The sequence below is a fragment of the Eublepharis macularius genome, chromosome 4, assembly GCF_028583425.1.
Source record: "Eublepharis macularius isolate TG4126 chromosome 4, MPM_Emac_v1.0, whole genome shotgun sequence".
In the NCBI taxonomy this organism is placed as follows: domain Eukaryota; kingdom Metazoa; phylum Chordata; class Lepidosauria; order Squamata; family Eublepharidae; genus Eublepharis; species Eublepharis macularius.
The window spans coordinates 86,570,359-86,590,717 of NC_072793.1; the positions used below are offsets into that span (position 1 = coordinate 86,570,359).

A 20,359-nucleotide genomic window follows, 5' to 3' on the forward strand; every position below is an offset into this window, starting at 1 on the left:
CATGCCCAGGCTGTCAATTTAAAAACGGCTGATCATGCAGTTTGCCCCATTGTGATGAAAAATTCCCATCTCAAACACCAGCAGCCACCACAAACACCAAAATGCAACTGAAACAACACTTCATAGTAACCAAAATGTTGCCCAGGCTTTGATTCATGCCTTTCAATCTTTCCTTTAATCCCACCTTAATTGCCCTTCCTATGATATTTGTCATATGCTGCTGACTGGAAGGGCTTGTGACAGGGATCCATGCTCACATTTTACAATCTCTTTGCACAGGATGGATTTTTCAAGTTTTGCATTAGTTTCAGAGCTGCAATCCCCCCTGCACTACCCCATGACTGTCAAAGTTGTAGTAATATCTTACTTGTTAGAGTAAGTGTCATACACACCAACTTTCCCATCATCTGTCCCAAAAGCTAAACAGCCTTCTTTAGTTGGATGCCAAGACAACTGCAAGCAACAAGAAGAGGAAAATAATGGTTTCCGCTGTATCATACCCAAGTTTCATTTACACTATTTGTGCCTTGCTTCTTTGACTCAGCAGATTCCCACAGGGTGAAGAATGACAAGGCACTCCCTTACAACCAATTTGTCATGCTTTAGCCATTTTGGGAAACTGCTGCAAATATCCCAAGCACTGAGCTCTTTGAGTCTGGGCCAAACAATCATATCTTTCACTGTTTGAGCAATTTTTAAACATCTGGGAAGCTCCTAAACAGGCTCCCTCAGAGGTGCCGGGAGGCCCAGGCCACTTCAAGCTTTTGAGAACCCAAGACATAAGAAAAAATGAAAAATGACAACACATTAAACAAGACACAAACAGTGTGAAAAAAAAATCTCTCATCACTCAACAGAAACAATGTCTTATTAAATCACAACTTTTGTTTACATTTGCAACTATAAGCTGAGAGGGTGTAGCACATTTTGGTCTGAAAGGGATGCACAAAAAACCTAACTGCAAAATTTATTAAAATCCAAAAATTAACAGATATCTGAATTTTAAGCCCCCTTTGATCTTGCGTCCCAAATCACCCTGCTGCCCACTCCCACTCAGAATGGCTTCTGACAATGGGGTATATCCTGCCATACACAGACTTTTCAGTTATCCTTTCCTGCTTCTCCATCCTGCCACAGCCCACTGAACCCTCCTCCTAAAGTATTGTTCTTGGAGGGCAGCAGATCCTCAGGAATAGCAGAGACAAAATGAGATCGGCTGGGGGGCGGGGGAGTGGATAATAATGGAAATCATCTGCTGCTCTGTTAAAGGAACTGGATGGCTCCAAAATCATAGAAAGTCCAAAATACAGTGATCATGAAAACGGAGGAATACAAAAAGAAGATTAAGGAACTCCTGGACCCCTCCACCTACAAAAAACTAAAACGAGATCCCACTTGCAAAATCACCAGGCTAACAAATGCGCTGATCAAGAATTCCTCACTACATCCCGACACGCACAGCAAACTATGCAAGACAGAAGCACAGCCACCTAGACTATATGGACTCCCCAAAATACATAAAGATTCAGTCCCACTCCGACCCATTGTGAGTGCCATTGGTTCACCGACATATGAATTAGCTAGACATCTGGCAGATCTCCTGCAGGACCACATCGGGAAAACCTCGTCTTACATCAAAGATTCAGCAGATTTCATCAACAAAATCAGTTCTCTGAAACTCAATCCACAAGACATACTTGTCAGTTTTGATGTTGTATCCCTGTTTACCAAGGTTCCAGTAAAAGACACTATTGCACTGATTAATCAGATTTTCCCAGAGGATGTAACAGCCTTATTCCATCATTGTCTGACAACCAGTTACTTCCAATGGGACAACGAATTCTATGAACAGATGGATGGGGTGGCCATGGGGAGCCCACTCAGCCCAGTTATAGCAAACTTCTACATGGAACATTTTGAAAAAACAGCTCTAGAATCAGCACCCCACAAACCCAGTGTATGGTTCCGGTTTGTGGATGATACATTCATCATTTGGAGCCATGGGGAGGAAGAATTGATGGAGTTTTTGAATCATCTCAACAACATCCACCTGAACATACAATTCACAATGGAGAAAGAAAGTGAGGGAAAACTCTCATTCCTGGATACCTTGGTCATCCGCAAAGCAAACTTTCAGTTAGGTCACAAGGTCTACAGGAAACCAACTCACACTGATCGGTACTTACACAAAAACTCCAATCACCACCCCCGACAGAAAAGAGGCATAATGAAAACATTAGTGGATCGTGCAAGACGGATATGTGAGCCGCGCTTTCTCAATGAGGAAATTAATCATCTAAACCACGCACTTCAGGCAAATGGCTACTCCAGAAATGAAATCCGAAGAGCAATCAAACCCAGGATGAATCAAACAACCAAAGAAAAACAGTCTCCCACAGGAAAAGTGTTTTTGCCATATATCAAAGGAATTACTGATCAGATGGGAAAGCTTATGAAAAAGCATAACCTTCAAGCAGTATTCAGACCCACCCGAAAAATACAACAGATGCTACGATCAGCAAAAGACAGCAGAGACCCCCTCACCTCTGCAGGAGTATACCGTATACCCTGCAGCTGTGGACAAGTTTACATCGGGACCACAAAGCGTAGCATCCAGACAAGAATAAAAGAACATGAAAGACACTGCAGACTTGGACAGCCTGAAAAATCAGCAGTGGCTGAACATAGCCTAACTCAAACAGGGCACAGTATCTTATTCCAGGACACCAAAATACTGGACAACACCTCCAACTACTTTGTCAGACTGCACAGGGAAGCCATTGAAATTCACAAGCATAAGCAAAACTTCAACAGGAAAGAAGAAACCTTAAGAATGAACAGAGCATGGGCTCCAGTTCTGAAAAACACCAGGCCAACAAAACACTCCACACCCGACAATAGCCCTGCAGAGAAGATTAGCACATCAAGCACCAATCCATATGCAAAAGAACCGCCTCAGGATACAGTGAAGCCTCCCGCCATTAGCATTCCACACCCTGGGAAACTCTTACAGAATGACTCAGCTCAACCCCACCCCTCCTGAGTAGATACAAATGACCTACATCTTTTCCACACTGTGACACTGAGAGATCTCTGTCTTTTGGTGCTACACCTCTGAAGATGCCAGCCACAGCTGCTGGCGAAACGTCAGGAACTACAATGCCAAGACCACGGCAATACAGCCCGGAAAACCCCCAACAACCATCTCCAAAATAAAGTGTTTTATTTTCCTGCATTGTAAATCACAAAGGCCACACTTCTACATACAGCCAACAAGCTAGAACATGTAGCGTAGTGATTAAGTGGCTGGACTGCAAATCAGCACTCTGCTGGTTGGAATCCCGTGATGGCCATGAGCTCAGTAGGTGGCCTTTGGTAAGCCTCTCCTCTCCGCCCAGCTCCCCAGCTGTATTGTGGGAATAATAGCATAGTGACTTTGCTCACCGCTCTGAGTAGGGCACTAATCTGTCTACAAGAGTGGTATATAAGCACAATTATTATTCCTGCATAAAAGAAATAGACTTGTAATATACTTACAGCTGTGACCTTGGATTTAATGCCCTGCCAGAAAGTTTTCACATCATAGTGATTGTTTATTGACAAAGTATTCCACACCCGTATCATGCTGTCCCCTACTCCTATAGCAAGAGAGCCTGTATCCACAGGGGAGAAAGCCAGGCTATAAACAAAGCCCCCAAGAGAGGGCATCGTCCAGCAGCAGTTTAAAGTGGTCAGGTCCCAACACTTTACCTGAAGAGAAATAGAAGTGTTATGAATACAAGCATAACAAAAATATTGAAAGATTCAAGTGCAAGTGTTATAAAATTCTTCCTCCAAAAGGATGCTATTTACAAATAAGAGCATGGCAGAGAAGCCAGTGTCTATTTTAGGAATAAGTAGCTGCTACAGCAACCTGAAATGCAGATGTGAGGAAGAGACAAGAGTTTAGAAACTCAGAGGAATGGCGACAATCTTTCTCTGATTGGGGAGCAGGTGTGCCACTCTCCTGTTCATCACACAGCTGACATATGTGGTTCTCAGATACTCAATGTGCACCAGGGTGGATTTGATTTAAATCAAACTGATTTAAATCACTAGTCAGTAAGACTATTTAAATTATAGTTTTCTACATAAAGGCTCGTTCTTGCTGGTTATTATAACCTTAATATTTGCAACACAGACGAAGGTTTCATTTTCAGAACAATAACTTCTCAGGTTAGTTTTAGTTATATCAGAAAACTAATTATTGTTTGGTTATTTATCAACTGAAATAGATAACTGTGAAATCAGTTTAATAGGTTGATCATTCCAGTTAATCATTCATATTCTTGTATTTGTTTAATAGGTTAATCATTCCAGTTACTCATTCATATTCTTGTATTTGTTTAACCATCACCAATGTGGTTAAACAAAAATACTCCCAAACGGGATTTTTTTTTCAATGACCTGCTACCTTATAGGTTCTCTCGCCAAGGGAAGATAATATGATAAATCTCAGGCTACACTTCAAAAAAAAAAACCCTGCTGCTATATTGTCTGTTGTGTGTGTGTTTTTAAATATTTTAAAGATGTTTTATTGGTTTTAAAGGTATTGTATTTTATATTGTATTAATTGGAATCTACCCTGAGCCTGCTGCGGGGACAAAAACAAACAAGAAACGAGAATCGCTCAGGACTGTAAGTAATACAATAATTTTTCAATGCAATAACTACAATTATTCAATATCTAGTTTTTATACAGTCATCCAGACCAACTTTAATAATTAGGATGTAATCAATTACCACATAACAGCTGCAACAAGTCCCACACCCGGGGACTACGGGAGTGCAAAGTGAGTGCAAAAGAGTCCACTAAATTCATATAGTTCATGTGTATAACATAGTCTTGACTCCTTTCGATATTGGACTCAATGCAGATGAGTGAAGGAGACAGAACCCCAAAACTAGACAATATACATTTTATTCTGCAAGACATTTTACTTTATCACGAATTGACATGATCTGGGCCTCCAAAGACTTAGCGTTATGGACTAAAGATGTGGAAATAATGCCTATGGTAGGCTCAGATCACAACCCAATTATGTGGAGATTTGGGAAAAGAAATAAAAGAAAAGGATGGAGAATAAATGAAGATCCTTTGCATGAAGAAGAAAACATTGAGTTGTTACGAAGAGAGACCAGATTCTTTATACAACATAATATGAATAAGGAAGTTTCGACTAATAAGGTATGGGACACTTATAAAGCAGTGACTAGAGGCATACTAATGGATTTAAATGCAAGAGCTAGAAGGAAAAAAGAGGAGAAGAGGTTAGAGATTATGGAGAAAATAAAAGCCAAAGAGATTCAACTTAAGAAGAGACCGGGAAAAAAGAAGATATATCAGGATATTAAAATCCTACAAGAACAATTGACGGCAATGAATAACAAGGAATTGGAATGGAATCTTAAGAGAATGAACCAGAAGTCGTTTGAGGGTGCAAATAAGCCTGGGAAATATTTGGCGTGGCAACTGAAGAAAAGAAAAGAGAAGAGAATCATGAATAAAATTTGTGAGGAGAATAAGACATACTTGGAACAGGCAGCCATTAGTAGAGCTTTTTTTAAATTTTATGCAAAGCTGTACCAAAAAAAGGAAGTGAATAAAGACTCTATAACGAGGTATTTGGAAAAGATGAAGCTCCCTGCAATTTCTGAAAGCTGGAGAGAAAAACTGAATAGGGAAGTGACGGAGGAGGAAATAAGGCAATTCAGTCAACAAAATTAGGAAAGGCACCAGGTCCGGATGGACTAACAGCTAAATTCTATAAAGTAATGGCTAATGAACTGGCGCCTTTCCTGAAAGAAGTGATTAATAGAGTCATGAGAGATCAGAGGATCCCCGATACTTGGGGAGAAGCTAATATATCATTGATTCCTAAGGAGGGACAGGATTTGACCAATGTTAAAAATTATAGACCAATTTCGTTGCTGAACAATGATTACAAAATCTTTGCGAAGATTTTGGCTGAGAGAATAAAAGGATGGATGTGTGAATTTATTGCGGAGGAGCAAGCTGGATTTTTGCCAAATAGACAAATCAAAGACAACTTAAGGACAGTTATAAATGCTATTGAATACTATGACAAGCGTTGTGATAGAGAAGTTGGTTTCTTCTTCGCGGACGCTGAAAAAGCATTTGACAACTTGAACTGGGACTTTATGTTTGCCACTATGGAGAAGCTGCAAATGGGAGAAAAGTTCATACGAGCAGTGAAAGAAATTTATAGGGACCAGAGTGCAGCAATTGTGGTGAATGATGATGTGACTAAAAAATTAACAATAGGTAAAGGTAGAAGACAGGGTTGCCCTTTGTCACCATTGTTGTTTATTTTGGTTTTGGAAATATTGATGATTCAGATACGGGAAGATGATGCAATCTGAGGAATAAAAATAAAAGAGTTTTCCTACAAGGCCAGAGCATTTGCGGATGATATAATGTTAATTGTGGACAACCCAATTGAGAACATGCCAAAGGGTAATGGAGAAAATAAAGGAATTTGGAGATTTGGCAGGATTTTATGTAAATAAAAGGAAGTCAAAGATACTATGTAAGAATATGACTAAACAGAAACAACAAGAACTAATGGAAATAACGGACTGTGAAGTAACAAATAAGGTGAAATATCTTGGTATTGAACTAACTGTGAAAAACATAGACTTATTTAAGAATAACTATGAGAAATTGTGGATACAAATAGAGCGAGACTTGATAAAATGGAATAAGTTGAATTTGTCATGGTTGGGAAGAATTGCAGCAGTAAAGATGAATGTATTGCCAAGAGTGATGTTCTTGTTACAAACAATTCCAATTATCCGAGACTCCAAACAATTCAAAAAATGGCAAAGGAAAATATCGGACTTTGTGTGGGCAGGCAAGAAACCTCGTGTGAAAATGAAAGTATTGCAGGACGCTAAAGAGAGAGGTGGAATGCAGCTGCCCAATCTAAGACTATATCACGAAGCAATATGTTTGGCATGGATAAAAGAATGGATGACGTTGAAAAAACGCAAGTTATTGGCTTTGGAGGGATACAAAAAAACATTTGGATGGCATGCATATTTGTGGTACGATAAAGTAAAAGCAGACTCTATGTTTATACACCACTATATCCGGAGAAGCCTCTTCACAATTTGGAAGAAGTATAAAAATTACCTACAAGATGGAATTCCTTCTTGGGTGGTTCCGTATGAAGTAATAGATCCGAGAGCTGTTGATAATGAGCAGCAATGTTTAACCTACAAGGAGATAACTCGAGTAGAATTTTCAAAATTGAGAATAAAAACAGAAGAAGAGCTGTCTCCATGTTATGGAAGGTTTCAATATAGACAGATCAGAGATCTTTACCATTCGGACTGTTTGAAAGGAGGAATAAGAATGGAGAATTCAGAATTAGAAGATGTAATTTTTCAAGAAGGTAAAAGGGAAATTTCAAGGATTTATAAAGTACTTTTAAAATGGTTTACAGAGGATGAAACAGTAAAAGTCCAGATGGTGAAGTGGGCTATAAATTTTCACAAAGAAATAACAATGGAGGCGTGGGAATACCTGTGGAAAACGACTTTGAAGATTACAACATGTACAAGTATTAAAGAGAATGTCTACAAAATGATTTATCGTTGGTACTTGATACCAAAGAAAATTGTGCTAGGAAATATTAATATGTCAAATAAATGCTGGAAATGTAAAAAACATGAAGGATCATTATACCACATGTGGTGGACTTGTGAGGTAGCGAAGCAATACTGGGGAGATATAATTGAAGTAATTAATGAGGTTTTGCAAACCCAAATAAATAAGAACCCAGAATTGCTGCTACTGAACTTGGGAATGGAAGATGTTCCGATGCAGTATAGAACATTGTTATTTTACATGATTACAGCAGCAAGACTTTTATATGCGCAGAAATGGAAAGTACAAGAAATACCAACTACAGAAGATTGGATTTATAAATTGCTGTACATGGCTGAGATGGACAAAATGACAAGAAAACGTAAAGATCTTGATCCAGGACAATTTAATGCAGATTGGGAGAAATTGAAACAATATCTAGAAAAAAAATGGGACGTGAAAGGGGAACTGTGGCAGTTCGAGAATTATTGAAATGTAATAGAAGAAGAGAGAAGTGACTTTACCGGGAAAGGGGGAATATAATTATAGAAATCTAAGCTACTATTGGGGTTATGATAAAAGTAAAAATTATAGAGTATTAAATAGATGTTTTACTATGGATACATAAGATATATAAGATTAAGCTAGCTAGATATTATGTACAATATATAGTTTAAGTAAAGAGTATATAATAGATATTTGAGTATAACAGTTACCTTATAAACTTAAAATAAGCTCAGAACAAGAAAAAGTAAAAGATGAGTGTGTAATAGAATATTAGAGTTTAAGTTAATATTAGAATCAGGAGGATTGTGGAAAGTAAAGAGTTTAGATAATCGGAAAGTAAAATGGATGTAATGTTATATTTTTAATATCTTGATTGCTAATATATATGATTATGCTAGCATTATTTTAGGTAGAATATATGGTTTACCTGAGGTATTTAAAGGGAAACTTGTACCATAGAGATATAGAGATATTTTTAGTAGAGATTTAATAAGCTTAGAGAAAAGAGTATTAAGTGTGTGTTTAACAGGGTATATGAGATATTAAGTAATTAAGTAATAAAATAGACTAAAGGTTGGAAAACTGTTGGAAGTCAACTAAAAAGGGGGGAGGAAAGGGAGGGGGTTAGAAATAGACTTACAAGGGGGTAATGAATGTACTGAATGATATTATAATCTAATCCAATAAAATTTTTTAAAAAAATGCAGATGAAGAAGGTGCAGTTCCAAAGCGTGCCCAGAGCTGGGGTCGATGATATTCTCCACACCTTTTCGTCTGAGAAGACTTCCTCAGGGGCAACAGCCTAACTCACCATCCACATTTTCCCTTTTTCTTACTCCTTTAACAGCACCCGGAAGTGATGCCGGAGGAACCCCGAATGTGGATGTGGAATTGAGTCCAATATCGAAAGGAGTCAAGACTACGTTATACACATGAACTATATGAATTTAGTGGACTCTTTTGCACTCACTTTGCACTCCCGTAGTCCCCGGGTGTGGGACTTGTTGCAGCTGTTATGTGGTAATTGATTACATTCTAATTATTAAAGTTGGTCTGGATGGCTGTATAAAAACTAGATATTGAATAATTGTAGTTATTGCATTGAAAAATTATTGTATTACTTACAGTCCTGAGCGATTCTCGCTTCTTGTTTGTTTTTGTTTCCGGGACTGGCCATTTGTTGTTAAATCTTGCTGATGCGGGGATGGCAGAATACAAATAGAATAAAATAAATAAATAATAAATAAATAAAGATCAAGACTTCAGGAACATTCTACTCAAAAAATTTCACCTTCATTTCTACTGCTTGCCCCTCCCTCCTCATACTTAGCTCTTAACATCGCCTTCTTACCCAGAGCTATTCCAACCCAAACTATCTTCTGTTCATTGAACTTCTTGACACTTAGCACTTAAGTAGTAAGGGACTGATTCTGTGTACATAGATTTGCAGAGGAACAATAGGACTGAGGTCTCTTTCTCAACTCCTAATATTTAAAAACATTTTTGCTGTTAAGAAGAGGTATGTTGTCTCTGCAAATTCATGGTTTTGAGAACTGCAAAATCAAGCATCTGTGATGGTATCTTCTAGATACAATTACCCAAAATGATCCTACAGAAACCTCTGGAACAGCATCACATTGGGGCCTTAATGAAGTAATTAATGGAACTCATTTACAAACATTTTAAACATTGCATGAATATACAAAATCATACCGCATAATTAAAAATTAATCCTTATTTCATGATGAGAAATCTTTGGGCTAGAATGTTTCTTAATTAGAAAACTAGATAGATAGATTTTTCCTTTTCTACCCAGATTACAGAACTATGTCATAAGAAATAGCTCAGAAGGATGCTTTGGTAAAATGGGATAATATTATCACTTAACAAATGTGGCTTGGAAGAGCAAACATTGCAAAGGTTACTAAGTATGTCCAATACAAAAAACCCTATTGACCAAAAGCAAATATTTTACACAGTAGCAATTACTCTGTTTTGAAGCCTTCTACTATGTTAGGAGGAGGAAACAGGAGCAGAAAAGCTAAATCCCCTTCCCCACCCAAGTATGAAATGAAGGGAAACACAGAATTTCTCTTTCCTATCCATTCACAGAATCCCTCTCTCCAAGAAGTTATTTTCAATGACTGGAAAACTCAGAAGAAAGTTAGGAATCAATTAAGTCATGCTCAGATTAGGAAGATGGTCAGTGGATGCAATTCATGGCCATTGACCAACACCTGGCAGGCTCATTCATTCACAGATTCAAGAAATAACGTCGATGTACTTCTGGAGTATATTAAAACACACGAGTCCTTACATCTCTATCCATTGAAATGGAGAGAAGTAGCTCTCTGCCTTCTGTCTGAAAAGAACACAAATTGAACACTATTCTAGAGTGGTTTTGTCCTTCAGCTGAAGATCCTAGAATCACCCACTTCCGTTTTCCATGCTGGGCCAAGTCCCATTGTAGCAGTTCACCTCTGTGAAGGGAAAGACAGTGAAACATAAGAGAACCAGAAACACTTCTATAATCAAATATCTTCATATTCTATAAATGGGACACACTGATGAAAGAAGAAAGTGCTCTTGCATTTACCACCTGAAACACAGAAGTTACAGCATGCCACAGACTTCTCTAAACAATCCTGAAGCCCCACGCCCACATATTTTTAGTACAATCACCTTACATTCTATCAAGTTACTCCAAAAGGCTACTCACGCAAAGCAACTGGAGAAGATTTGCGTGGGCTGGCTTCGGGACCAGTGCAGAGTCAACCAAAGGCGCTCCTTGACAGCAGACTCAATGCTTCCACCTCTCCTTTTCAAGAACGGCAACTTCAGAGTCATCACCGCTACAGGAACAAAAGCAATTGTTTCAGAGTGCCTGCACTGCAGGTAACCAAAGAGGTTATGAAGTACTGGCATCAGTTCTTAGGGTCCAATCTAATTCCTATCCTATGACTACTCAGAGTAGGAACCATCAATTCTTAGGATCAGTCAGGAACTTTAACGTATGAAGGATCTTCTGATTTCTCTCAGCCTCTGATAACACAATTTTATTGTGTGGTTAATAGAACCACCTGTGAGGTGCAAACAGCCACACGGAGATTAAAACCTCTTTGACTGAATTAGAGCAACATATTAACCACTAAATCACAGTGTTACCTGATGACTGAACGCTTCCTTACAACACAATTTTTGCAGGGCATGGCCTTCAATCTCTACCGAAAAACATTAAGGTTCGATTTTTTGTTCCAGGTTCAAAATGAAATCCTGTATTTCCCAGCCAATTAACAATCAATGTATTAATTAACCACTAATACCAAGAGGGGCTTCCACGAAAACTAATACCAAGAGGGTCTTCCACGCCAAACAGCGAACCAAACTGCAAGCAGAAGAGAAAGGGGTAAAGATGCTCAACAAACCCCAAAGTTTACAAAAAGTCAGGTATTTAAATGGTTAAATAAACAAGAAGTTATACACAGTCAACATCACTGTAACATACAAGAATAGTCAAAAATACATTCATTTGCAGGCAAGACAACGTCCAATAGAAGTGATCTTCCACGCTGTAGCGAAGATACATAGTGACAGGTGAGTCCATGCAAATATAGTCAACAGTCTGTTTTCTTTCCAAAAAGTATATAGCAAAGGAAGAATCAAAGTGGAATCCGTACTCCCCCGCCCAACAACCTGGGCCGGATAATGGTAAATGACATTGTTTAATGGAAACTTTGTATAAATTATAGGTGACTGCATAACCACAGGTGATTTTGTTTTGCCGCCCCTGAAGAGGTGTTGCACACAAAACAATTGGCAACAATCAGCCCAGGTTGTTGGGCGGGGGGAGTACGGATTCCACTTTGATTCTTCCTTTGCTATATACTTTTTGGAAACAGACTGTTGACTATATTTGCATGGACTCACCTGTCACTATGTATCTTCGCTACAGCATGGAAGATCACTTCTATTGGACACTGAGCAGCTTGCCTGCAAATGAATGTATTTTTGACTATTCTTGTATATTACGGTGATGTTAACTGCGTATAACTTCCTGTTTATTTAACCATTTAAGTATCTGACTTTTTGTAAACTCTGGGGTTTGTTGAGCATCTTTACCCCTTTCTCTTCCGCTTGCGGTTTGGTCCGCTGTTTGGCGTCAATGTATTAATTAAAACATGTAAAATCATACTAGATCTAATTAAACAAACCATGAAATAGAAACACAGAACACTGGCATACCTTACAGAAACCATTCTTATGCAAACATATCATTCCTATTCTAAGCTGACTATTAGAAAAAAGGCTAAGGTTCAAAGCTTCTTATTCGGAGCTTTGCTGTCAGGCTCTGCCAGTTAGATCCCCAGTTACTTCACTGAAGACACTTCAAGAGTCCAGTAAAAGTTTCTTTATTAGAGATCCATCAGTATCAGTGCACTCAGACTACAGCATTGGCAGAAGTGACGTAAATGGGCAAAGCAATGTTAATTATAGGGCAGGATTCCCGCCTCGGGATGAAGACCGTTAGAATTTAGGCACACAGGGACTAGGAGATTGGAGGGGGTAGGGAAGGGGAAGACAAGGATGAGCTCATTTCATGTCTCAGGGAGATACGGCTCTGGCTGGCATTTCAAGGACACTTTCCCATGGCAGTCGAGAAAGTGAAAGCAGCCACCTGTGAGATAAGCTACTCTTGGCTACATAATCAGTTACACATTCTCAGAGGCCCAGAGTACAGAGGATAATAGACATACATGGAAGATAAGCAAGGCGCATCTGACAAAAAAGTGGAAAGCAGATTTCAGAATTCTGTATCTAAAGGATTCAGAAAGTATAGGGTGTGACCAGCTTATACATATAAGCAAGGCTTTGAAAGCAATACTAAGCAGGTCTACTCAGAAATAAGTCCCATGTTATTCAATGACGCTTACTTTGAGAGAAATGTCCTTGCACGCTTCATCATACTTATTCAGGCTCCCTGCATGCTGAAGAACTCTGATAATAACTCTTACGGGAGGTGGGGGAATAACTATAGAGTATGTGAAGGAAACCAGTTGAGTAAGGAAATTCTACATGCATCACCAAATAATTTCTCTAAACATACCTCTGCTTCGAGAACAGCTCCACACACGGATGGTCTGATCTTTGCTTCCTGAAGCCAAGTAACAGCCTTTCGTTACACTTGTTGCATCTTCTAGCACACATCCGTTAACAGCATCTTCTTCCAAAAGAATCATAAAATTAAGTCACAATAGCACTGTGTTTTATTTTTAACTGCTTTTCTCATTCATTCTATTTAGTGTTTTTGTGAAGGCTATTTATTGTATGTCTGTCAGGAAGGCCACCTCCCCTCCTAATTCTGAGTGCTGATCACAGCCACTTCAGCAATTAGGCAGGCGGGATGCATTCCCTTTTGTTTGGGGGGCTGAAAGCTAATCCTTTCTCAAAGACCTTGGATTTCCAATATCTGCGTTCATTCTGGGGTGTACCCACGCCCAATTCATGAATTCCTGAATCAGCTTAAATAAAAGTTTACTAGCTTAAGTAGTATTTACAGGGTGGATAAAAATCAATTATTTTTTTTTAAAAAATCAAAAAAATCTGATTTTTTTTATTTAAATCGGATTTTTTTAAATAAAATGCTTTTTGAGGAAAATATATTACCATCCAAAGGTTATTCCATCATGAAATAAAGATTAGTTTTTAATTATGTAGAATAGGGCTGTATATGTTTAATTTTTTGGTAAATAAATTCCATTAATCCATTCACAATGTCATGCTCTTCCAGAGGTTTTTGTAAGATTATTGGGCGGTTTCTCTGCCTACAAGATATTATCACAGATGCTTGGTTTTGCAGTTCTCAAAACTGAATTTGTGTCAGCTCAGCAGAGATCACATGCCTCTTCTTCACAGCAAAAATGTTATAACATGAACAGAGTTGAGAAAAAGACCTTAATCCTATTGTTCTACAAACCTATGAAGACAGAATCAACCCCTCCAGTGCTAAGTTTCAAGAAGTTCAGTGAATAGAAACAATATTTTTCTGATTGTTTGGAGTGGAATAGATCTTCACAAGAAGAAACTAAGTGTGAGGAGGGAGGGGCAAGCAGTACAAAATGAAAGTGAAACTTTTTGAGCACAATACTGCACAAGTCTTTGGATCTTTTGTGTGTATGACCTGAGGTTTATCACATTCTTTCCTTGGAGGAAAAAACCTATAATGGCAGCAGGCCGTAAAAGAGACCCAGTTTGGGAATACTTTAATGAAGTTCCTTTACCTATCAGTAAGGCAGGCATCTACTTGCACATTAAAGTTATACCAGCAAGAATTAGTCTTTATGTAGAAAACTATGATTTAAATCAAGCCTTAATGACTAGTGATTTAAATCGTGATTTAAATCAGTTTGATTTAAATCAAATCCACCCTGAGTGTTTGCAGAAAGCACTCTTACACAGGCAACAGACATTAAAATAAGAAAATCTTACTATTGCTACATAATAAAATCTGCCTATCTAGCTACCTAGGCATCTCATTGTAGCTTAATCTCACCCATCCTTTAGAATGGGAGCCCTTTCCCCTGCCTAGCTGGTTTGGTATAGGGACACGCTGAGAAGATGAATAGGATGCACCTTTCAGGTTCTCTTTGGCATACTAGCATCATGGTCAGAGCTTGATTGAAGGAAGCTACCTGGGGAACTGGGTGAGCTGAAAAGACATCTTTTCAGGACTCAGTAAATCACCTGGCAACTCAAGAGACAATCAGGGCTGAATTTTTAACTAGGGTTTCAGCTATGTGAAAATCTAGAGTGAACATAGAGCCTCTGTGAAAATAGCCTTCCAAGGTCAAATCTCTGGGGAACTCAAGAGACTGCTCCACAGGAGCTATTAATCAGCCCAGGAACCATATATCTGAGCAAGGCCACAACCTGATAATGCTTACAATTCTGAACCTAAGTTCAGCCATTTTTACCAAAGACCTAGTCTCAGGTTCCTTACAATGTCACAAGCCACTCTCACAGTTGGGAAAAACAGGAGTAAAATAAAATAAAGTAATCTGCATCTCTTTGGAGAGCTTCAGATCAAGGGGTCTACTACTCAATTATACACTACTCAATGCAGCTTTGAGCATTACACACAAGCACTAGCATGTACCTTGGCCCTCTTCTTGCCGACTGCAGAGACTTTCCTCACCAAGCACAGGGCACCAGGCCAGAGAGTGTATTGCATCATCATGGCCTCTCAGGCGATGGACAACTTCTCCCTTCCTGCTGATGTCGATTATAACCACAATCCCATCTTTATAGCTTGAAGTAAAAGAGGTTTTCTCAGTTAATACAGTTCTACCAAGTTTGGTCAGTAAGAAGGTACAGATCACAAAATTAGGCTACCAGCTGAGAGAATTATTCCAGCAAATATGACTTCTAAAAACTAGACTGCTTTTCATCGAGATTCTGTAACAGAGTGAAACCAGAAGGCAATTAAGAATCACCTTATAATTTCAGGTTAGTGATTCCTATATGAAATTATAAATTTGAATATTGTATGTTAGTAATATTGGCCCAGCTGGTTGGAATATTGCCTTGCCTGTTAAAGACTGTTTTCTGAAAAGATGCATGGTGCAGCTTATAAATATAAATACAAAGATATTTGGAACAACATGAAAATGTTAACTCCTACTGTTGGGCCAACAGCAGGATCAAGAACACAGTACTAATCACTTCAAAAACTATATACATTGCCTTCTATCATATTCACATTAAGCCTAGGTAAAATCTGACATATTCTGCAGTCAATCATTTCTGCAGCAATCCTCTAAGCTAAAGCACTCAGCTGAAGTTATTTTGTTTTCTGAAATACAGAATGTAACATTTTTCCTTAAATGTATTTAATTTAGATTTTATTTCTGTTTACTAATGTGAGTTTTTTTTATTAATTGTTGCTGTGAGTTTAAATGTTGCCCTCTGAGGAAAGAAGAGGGGGCTAGATGGGCAAATGGAATGCAATTTCACTGAGCAGTAGCTATACCCTAGGGGCAGAGTGAACTGCAGTTTTTAGTCAGTGTGGAGGGAAAGCTTTTCAGTCACCCTTTGTATATCTTAGAAAGAGGTTTTTCTAGTTAAGTCAGGCAGACTGTGTGTGTGCGCACATGCGCGTGCATGCATGCATGACTCTGTGCACATCTGAGTGAGAGATTAATCTAGTTCAGACAAGCTGTGTAGAAAGGCCTGAGTGAATCAATGTCTATCAGTATTAGATGAAAGTGTACTCGATTAGTGAATTATCTGTGTGGAAAATTAGCTAGTGTGACTTGCTTTGTGAATATATAACTGTCTTTGAAACCACTATGTTTAAGAACTATTTGAAACTAATACACTTATCAAAACTCTGCAACCATCAAGTTTATGTACTTACAAATAAATTCTACTTTTATTTAAGAAAAAAAAGATCCTTTTTTACCTCACAGCCACCCTTACGTGCTGACCGTTGTATCAAATTACCATCTATAACAAAGCCTTCTTATAGTACTAGTTAAGCAGAAGAGATCTAAGACGAAAGCATTTGGTGGCAGTGAAAACTTTCTGGAGAGGCAACAATATACAGGTCATACAAATGGGGGAAAAAAGGAAGGTGTTCTCAAGGTACAAGCCTGGGGAAAGTAGAGAACACCTGAAGCTCTGTGTGAGTGGAAATATTTAAAATGTTGACTGGAACCAGAGCCCTCCTGAAGTATAAGTTTAAGATAAAGTAAGGAGGAGCTGAACTAAAGGTCCAGAGGCAAAGATTTAAAAAAGGTTTTTAAAATGGGGCAAATCATTACAGGGTGATTTAAAACTAAGCCAATTGTTACACAGACACTGACAAACTGCATAAGGAAAGAAGGAAAAAAGCTCAAAACCTCCCACAGTACATTTGCTATGAGCCAACCTGCAAACAGCAATGAACAGCTTTGAAACTTAATCCAATGCTTGTTTACTCAGAAGTAAGCCCCACTACTTTCATCCCACTTGCTCCCAAGCAAGCATAAACAGGATTGTAGTCTTATTTTTTCTTGGTTTGTTAGGCTGCTGAGATGGCTTACTAACTACATAGGAGAACAGTACTTAGCTCAGCTTCAAACCAACAATCAGAATTAGTAGAAGTGTAATTTGATTTAATATTATTATTAATAAGCAATTTAACCTGCCTGGGCTACATTCAAACTATTTTGGAAAACAGACCTAGAGAATTCTTAAGGTTTATTGGTTACTCCAAGGGTTACGTGAACACATGAAGCTGCGTTATACCTTGTCAAGTCATTGGTTTGCTTAAATCCACATCTCCTACTCTGAAGTGCAATGGCTCTCCAGTGTTTCAGGCAGTGTTTCAACTCTTTCATATCCCCTACTCAGTAATGTGGGGCTTGAGGGAAATTTGAATGAGAAATCTCCCATTCAAATTTAAATATACAATTTAAATAATGTTAGAAAAAGACAAACATACCTCATGCAAGCTTGCACATGTAAGCACTTGGGTTAGCCATGTTTCATATCCCATATTTAAACCATGAATGATTTGCAACACAACAGCTCTGACAACTATAGACAGGTTTTATTTACACATGAGAGGCAGAAAATTTTCCATGGAAAAACATAAAATGAGAAAATTTTCCACCCCACAATGCTGTCCCTACTACCTGATCCTTTTAACTAGAGATGATGGGATTGAACCTGGGACCTTCTGTATGCAAAGAAGATGCTCTGCAACTGAGTTATGGTTCCGCCCCTCCAACAGGAGGCAGTGATGGGACTTGCACATTGTTATAGCCAGCAAAGGGCATGGGGATCTGGAAATGTCCTCTCCCCTGCTGTGAAGACTGCCAGATATTAAACAATTAGTTCAGCAAGAGATCATTTTTATCTATTTTCTGTTCCTCATTCCATGGGATCAAATACATATGCAATCTTATTAGTGCTTACCCAATGGCTACCAAATTCTCGTGGTGTGGAGAACAAGTGAGGCAGAATATAGTCCTGGGTTCTGGAAAGAACTGCTGGCTGTCACTTCGATTATACCAGTAGCAAATAACTATTCCCTTCTCATCACCAGACACAACTAAATCTTTCACCTGGGGTGACCAGTGCAAAGCAGAAATTGTATTCTGAAAAAAGCAAGAACAAAAGGTAATTTAATGGTGGATGGCTGAAGGTTCATTCTTTAAGTAGAACAGGATGCAGCTATAATGGTTATGGAGGCAATTCTAGCCTCCTTGAGGAACACCAACTGGCTCCTAAATTGGCAATCTAAAGACAGAAGAGATGGGGGGAAAGTGACACCTGCGGCAATGCAACTTTTTGGCAGACCACTTCATAGGTAGGGGTTGAGGGACTGGCCCCTCAGGTTATACTTGCTTCTCAAAGTAGCAATCCAGGAAAGCTAGTTACTAACCATAGCACAGAATTTCATTTATATCCCGTCTTTCTTCCATCTTAGAACTCAAAGTAGAATATATACAGATTCCCAGAAGGAATACCATAGTCTACAAATCGTAATATGACAATGGAAGCAAGATTGGCTACATGAGTATTTTAATACAAACAAAATTATGGGCTTTTCCTGGACCAATACAAGACCCAATTATATAAAACACCAGTTTTCCCAAGGATAGAAATCCAGATAACTGTGAGTTTCTCCATAACAACCCTAAAAGAGATCTGAAACACTCAGATGGAACATGGTACAGAAAAGCATAAAGTGTGATCAGCATGCAAAAGAAGTTTTTTAATTTTCATATTGCCACCCCCTTTGATATATTCAGTTTTTGAAATTCAGGGTGTCTGGACACCAGGTTCCCTTCAAAATGCACTATACCTTCTGCCATCCTACCTAAATTGACCCACTTCTCACCCTCCCATTTTGCTGGAACCCACCCAAGATAGTAACTGGAAAAGAAGCACTACTGAAAAATGTATTCTCCCCATTCAGTTCAGGAGACAGATAAGAAGAAGAAATCAGAAAGACATTTGTGGGACTGAAAATCAACCAACAGTAATTAAAGATGGACAAATTAGTAGTGGGATATTTTCTAGCAAATTATCAAAGCTGAAATCCCAAATATGTTTATGTGGAAGTTAATCCTGTTGAAATCGATATGGTAAGAATAAAAGAACAGAAATAAGTTGAAAGCTTTCTCATGTTAGTGAAAACACTGCCATGCCCATTATACTCCTATGATCTTATTAAACAAATCTTTAAACTGTTAAAATTCACCAGAAGACAACCTCATAAATTTGGTAAGATTTCTGCCATACTACAAAATTTCTAGCAATTACACATCTATTGTTATGCAGCTATAGCAATTTACTAAACTATTTTACCTGATGCAGTGTATGTTCTGTTACAGCAGTCAGTGTCTGCAAATCCCAGATTTTCACAGCCCCATCGTCAGAGCTGCTGGCACAATAGTTGTCTTGACCAAGATAGTGGCAAAATGAGAAACCAGAAACTCTCTCAGTGTGACCCACTAGCTCACCTGTGATGATAAAATATCATTGCTGTAAAATAAACTCTTCAAACTTTTTTTAAAAAATTAATAAATGCGTATATCCTACATATTAGGATTATTTCTAGATTATGCTGGATGCACTGATACCTTGCTATCCCCATGATTGGAAATACCTCCACTAATGGAATGCATGCCAAAATTGGAAAACAGCTTGAATGTTAATACAAGAGATCCCACCAGTGAAACACACCCAATCCCAAAATACATTAGAAGCAGTATTTAATTCTATATAAAAGCAGCTGCTCTACACTGAGCCTGACCATTGAACAATCATTTTATAGACAATAAAAAGCCCTTATTTTACTTGGAATCCTCTCTGAACTCACACAAGCTCTTTCATTGTGCTCACAATGAAAAGGTAATCAATATTGGATTAATTAGGAGTAAGATGATCTTGTGAATCGAAAGAGACTGCCTAGCAAAAGTACTCAAGAACATGTAACTCTATGCATATAAAAGCAGATGAGAAAAACTAAATTTCTGCTGGTTTTAAATCTTTGCAAATGTGCATTTATAAGCCTTATTACATTGTTCATTGAACTGTCCTTGAAACTGACTTCACTAATTCACACTGTATAAACTAACTTGAGTCTCAGTGAGAAAAGCAAACTATAAATAATGTAAATAAATAAATAAAATAACTTTAGCAAGTGTTGGG

General features: G+C 38.3%; 1 protein-coding gene across 3 annotated transcripts in view; it reads right to left on the reverse strand.

Annotated features, from left to right (window-relative positions):
- Window positions 1–20,359, reverse strand: part of GEMIN5 (gem nuclear organelle associated protein 5) — a 67,414-nt gene that overhangs the window by 46,057 nt on the left and 998 nt on the right. For 2 of the 3 annotated variants that reach the window (XM_054978230.1, XM_054978229.1), the window contains exons 2-9: window positions 19,514–19,668; window positions 18,116–18,297; window positions 15,312–15,463; window positions 13,263–13,379; window positions 10,878–11,010; window positions 10,476–10,638; window positions 3,538–3,750; window positions 368–453 (exon numbers count right to left, since the gene is read on the reverse strand). In XM_054978230.1, coding sequence (XP_054834205.1) covers window positions 368–453; window positions 3,538–3,750; window positions 10,476–10,638; window positions 10,878–11,010; window positions 13,263–13,379; window positions 15,312–15,463; window positions 18,116–18,297; window positions 19,514–19,668 — 1,201 coding nt within the window. The remainder of the gene's footprint in view (window positions 1–367; window positions 454–3,537; window positions 3,751–10,475; window positions 10,639–10,877; window positions 11,011–13,262; window positions 13,380–15,311; window positions 15,464–18,115; window positions 18,298–19,513; window positions 19,669–20,359) is intronic. The other variant, XM_054978232.1, reaches the window with a different exon arrangement.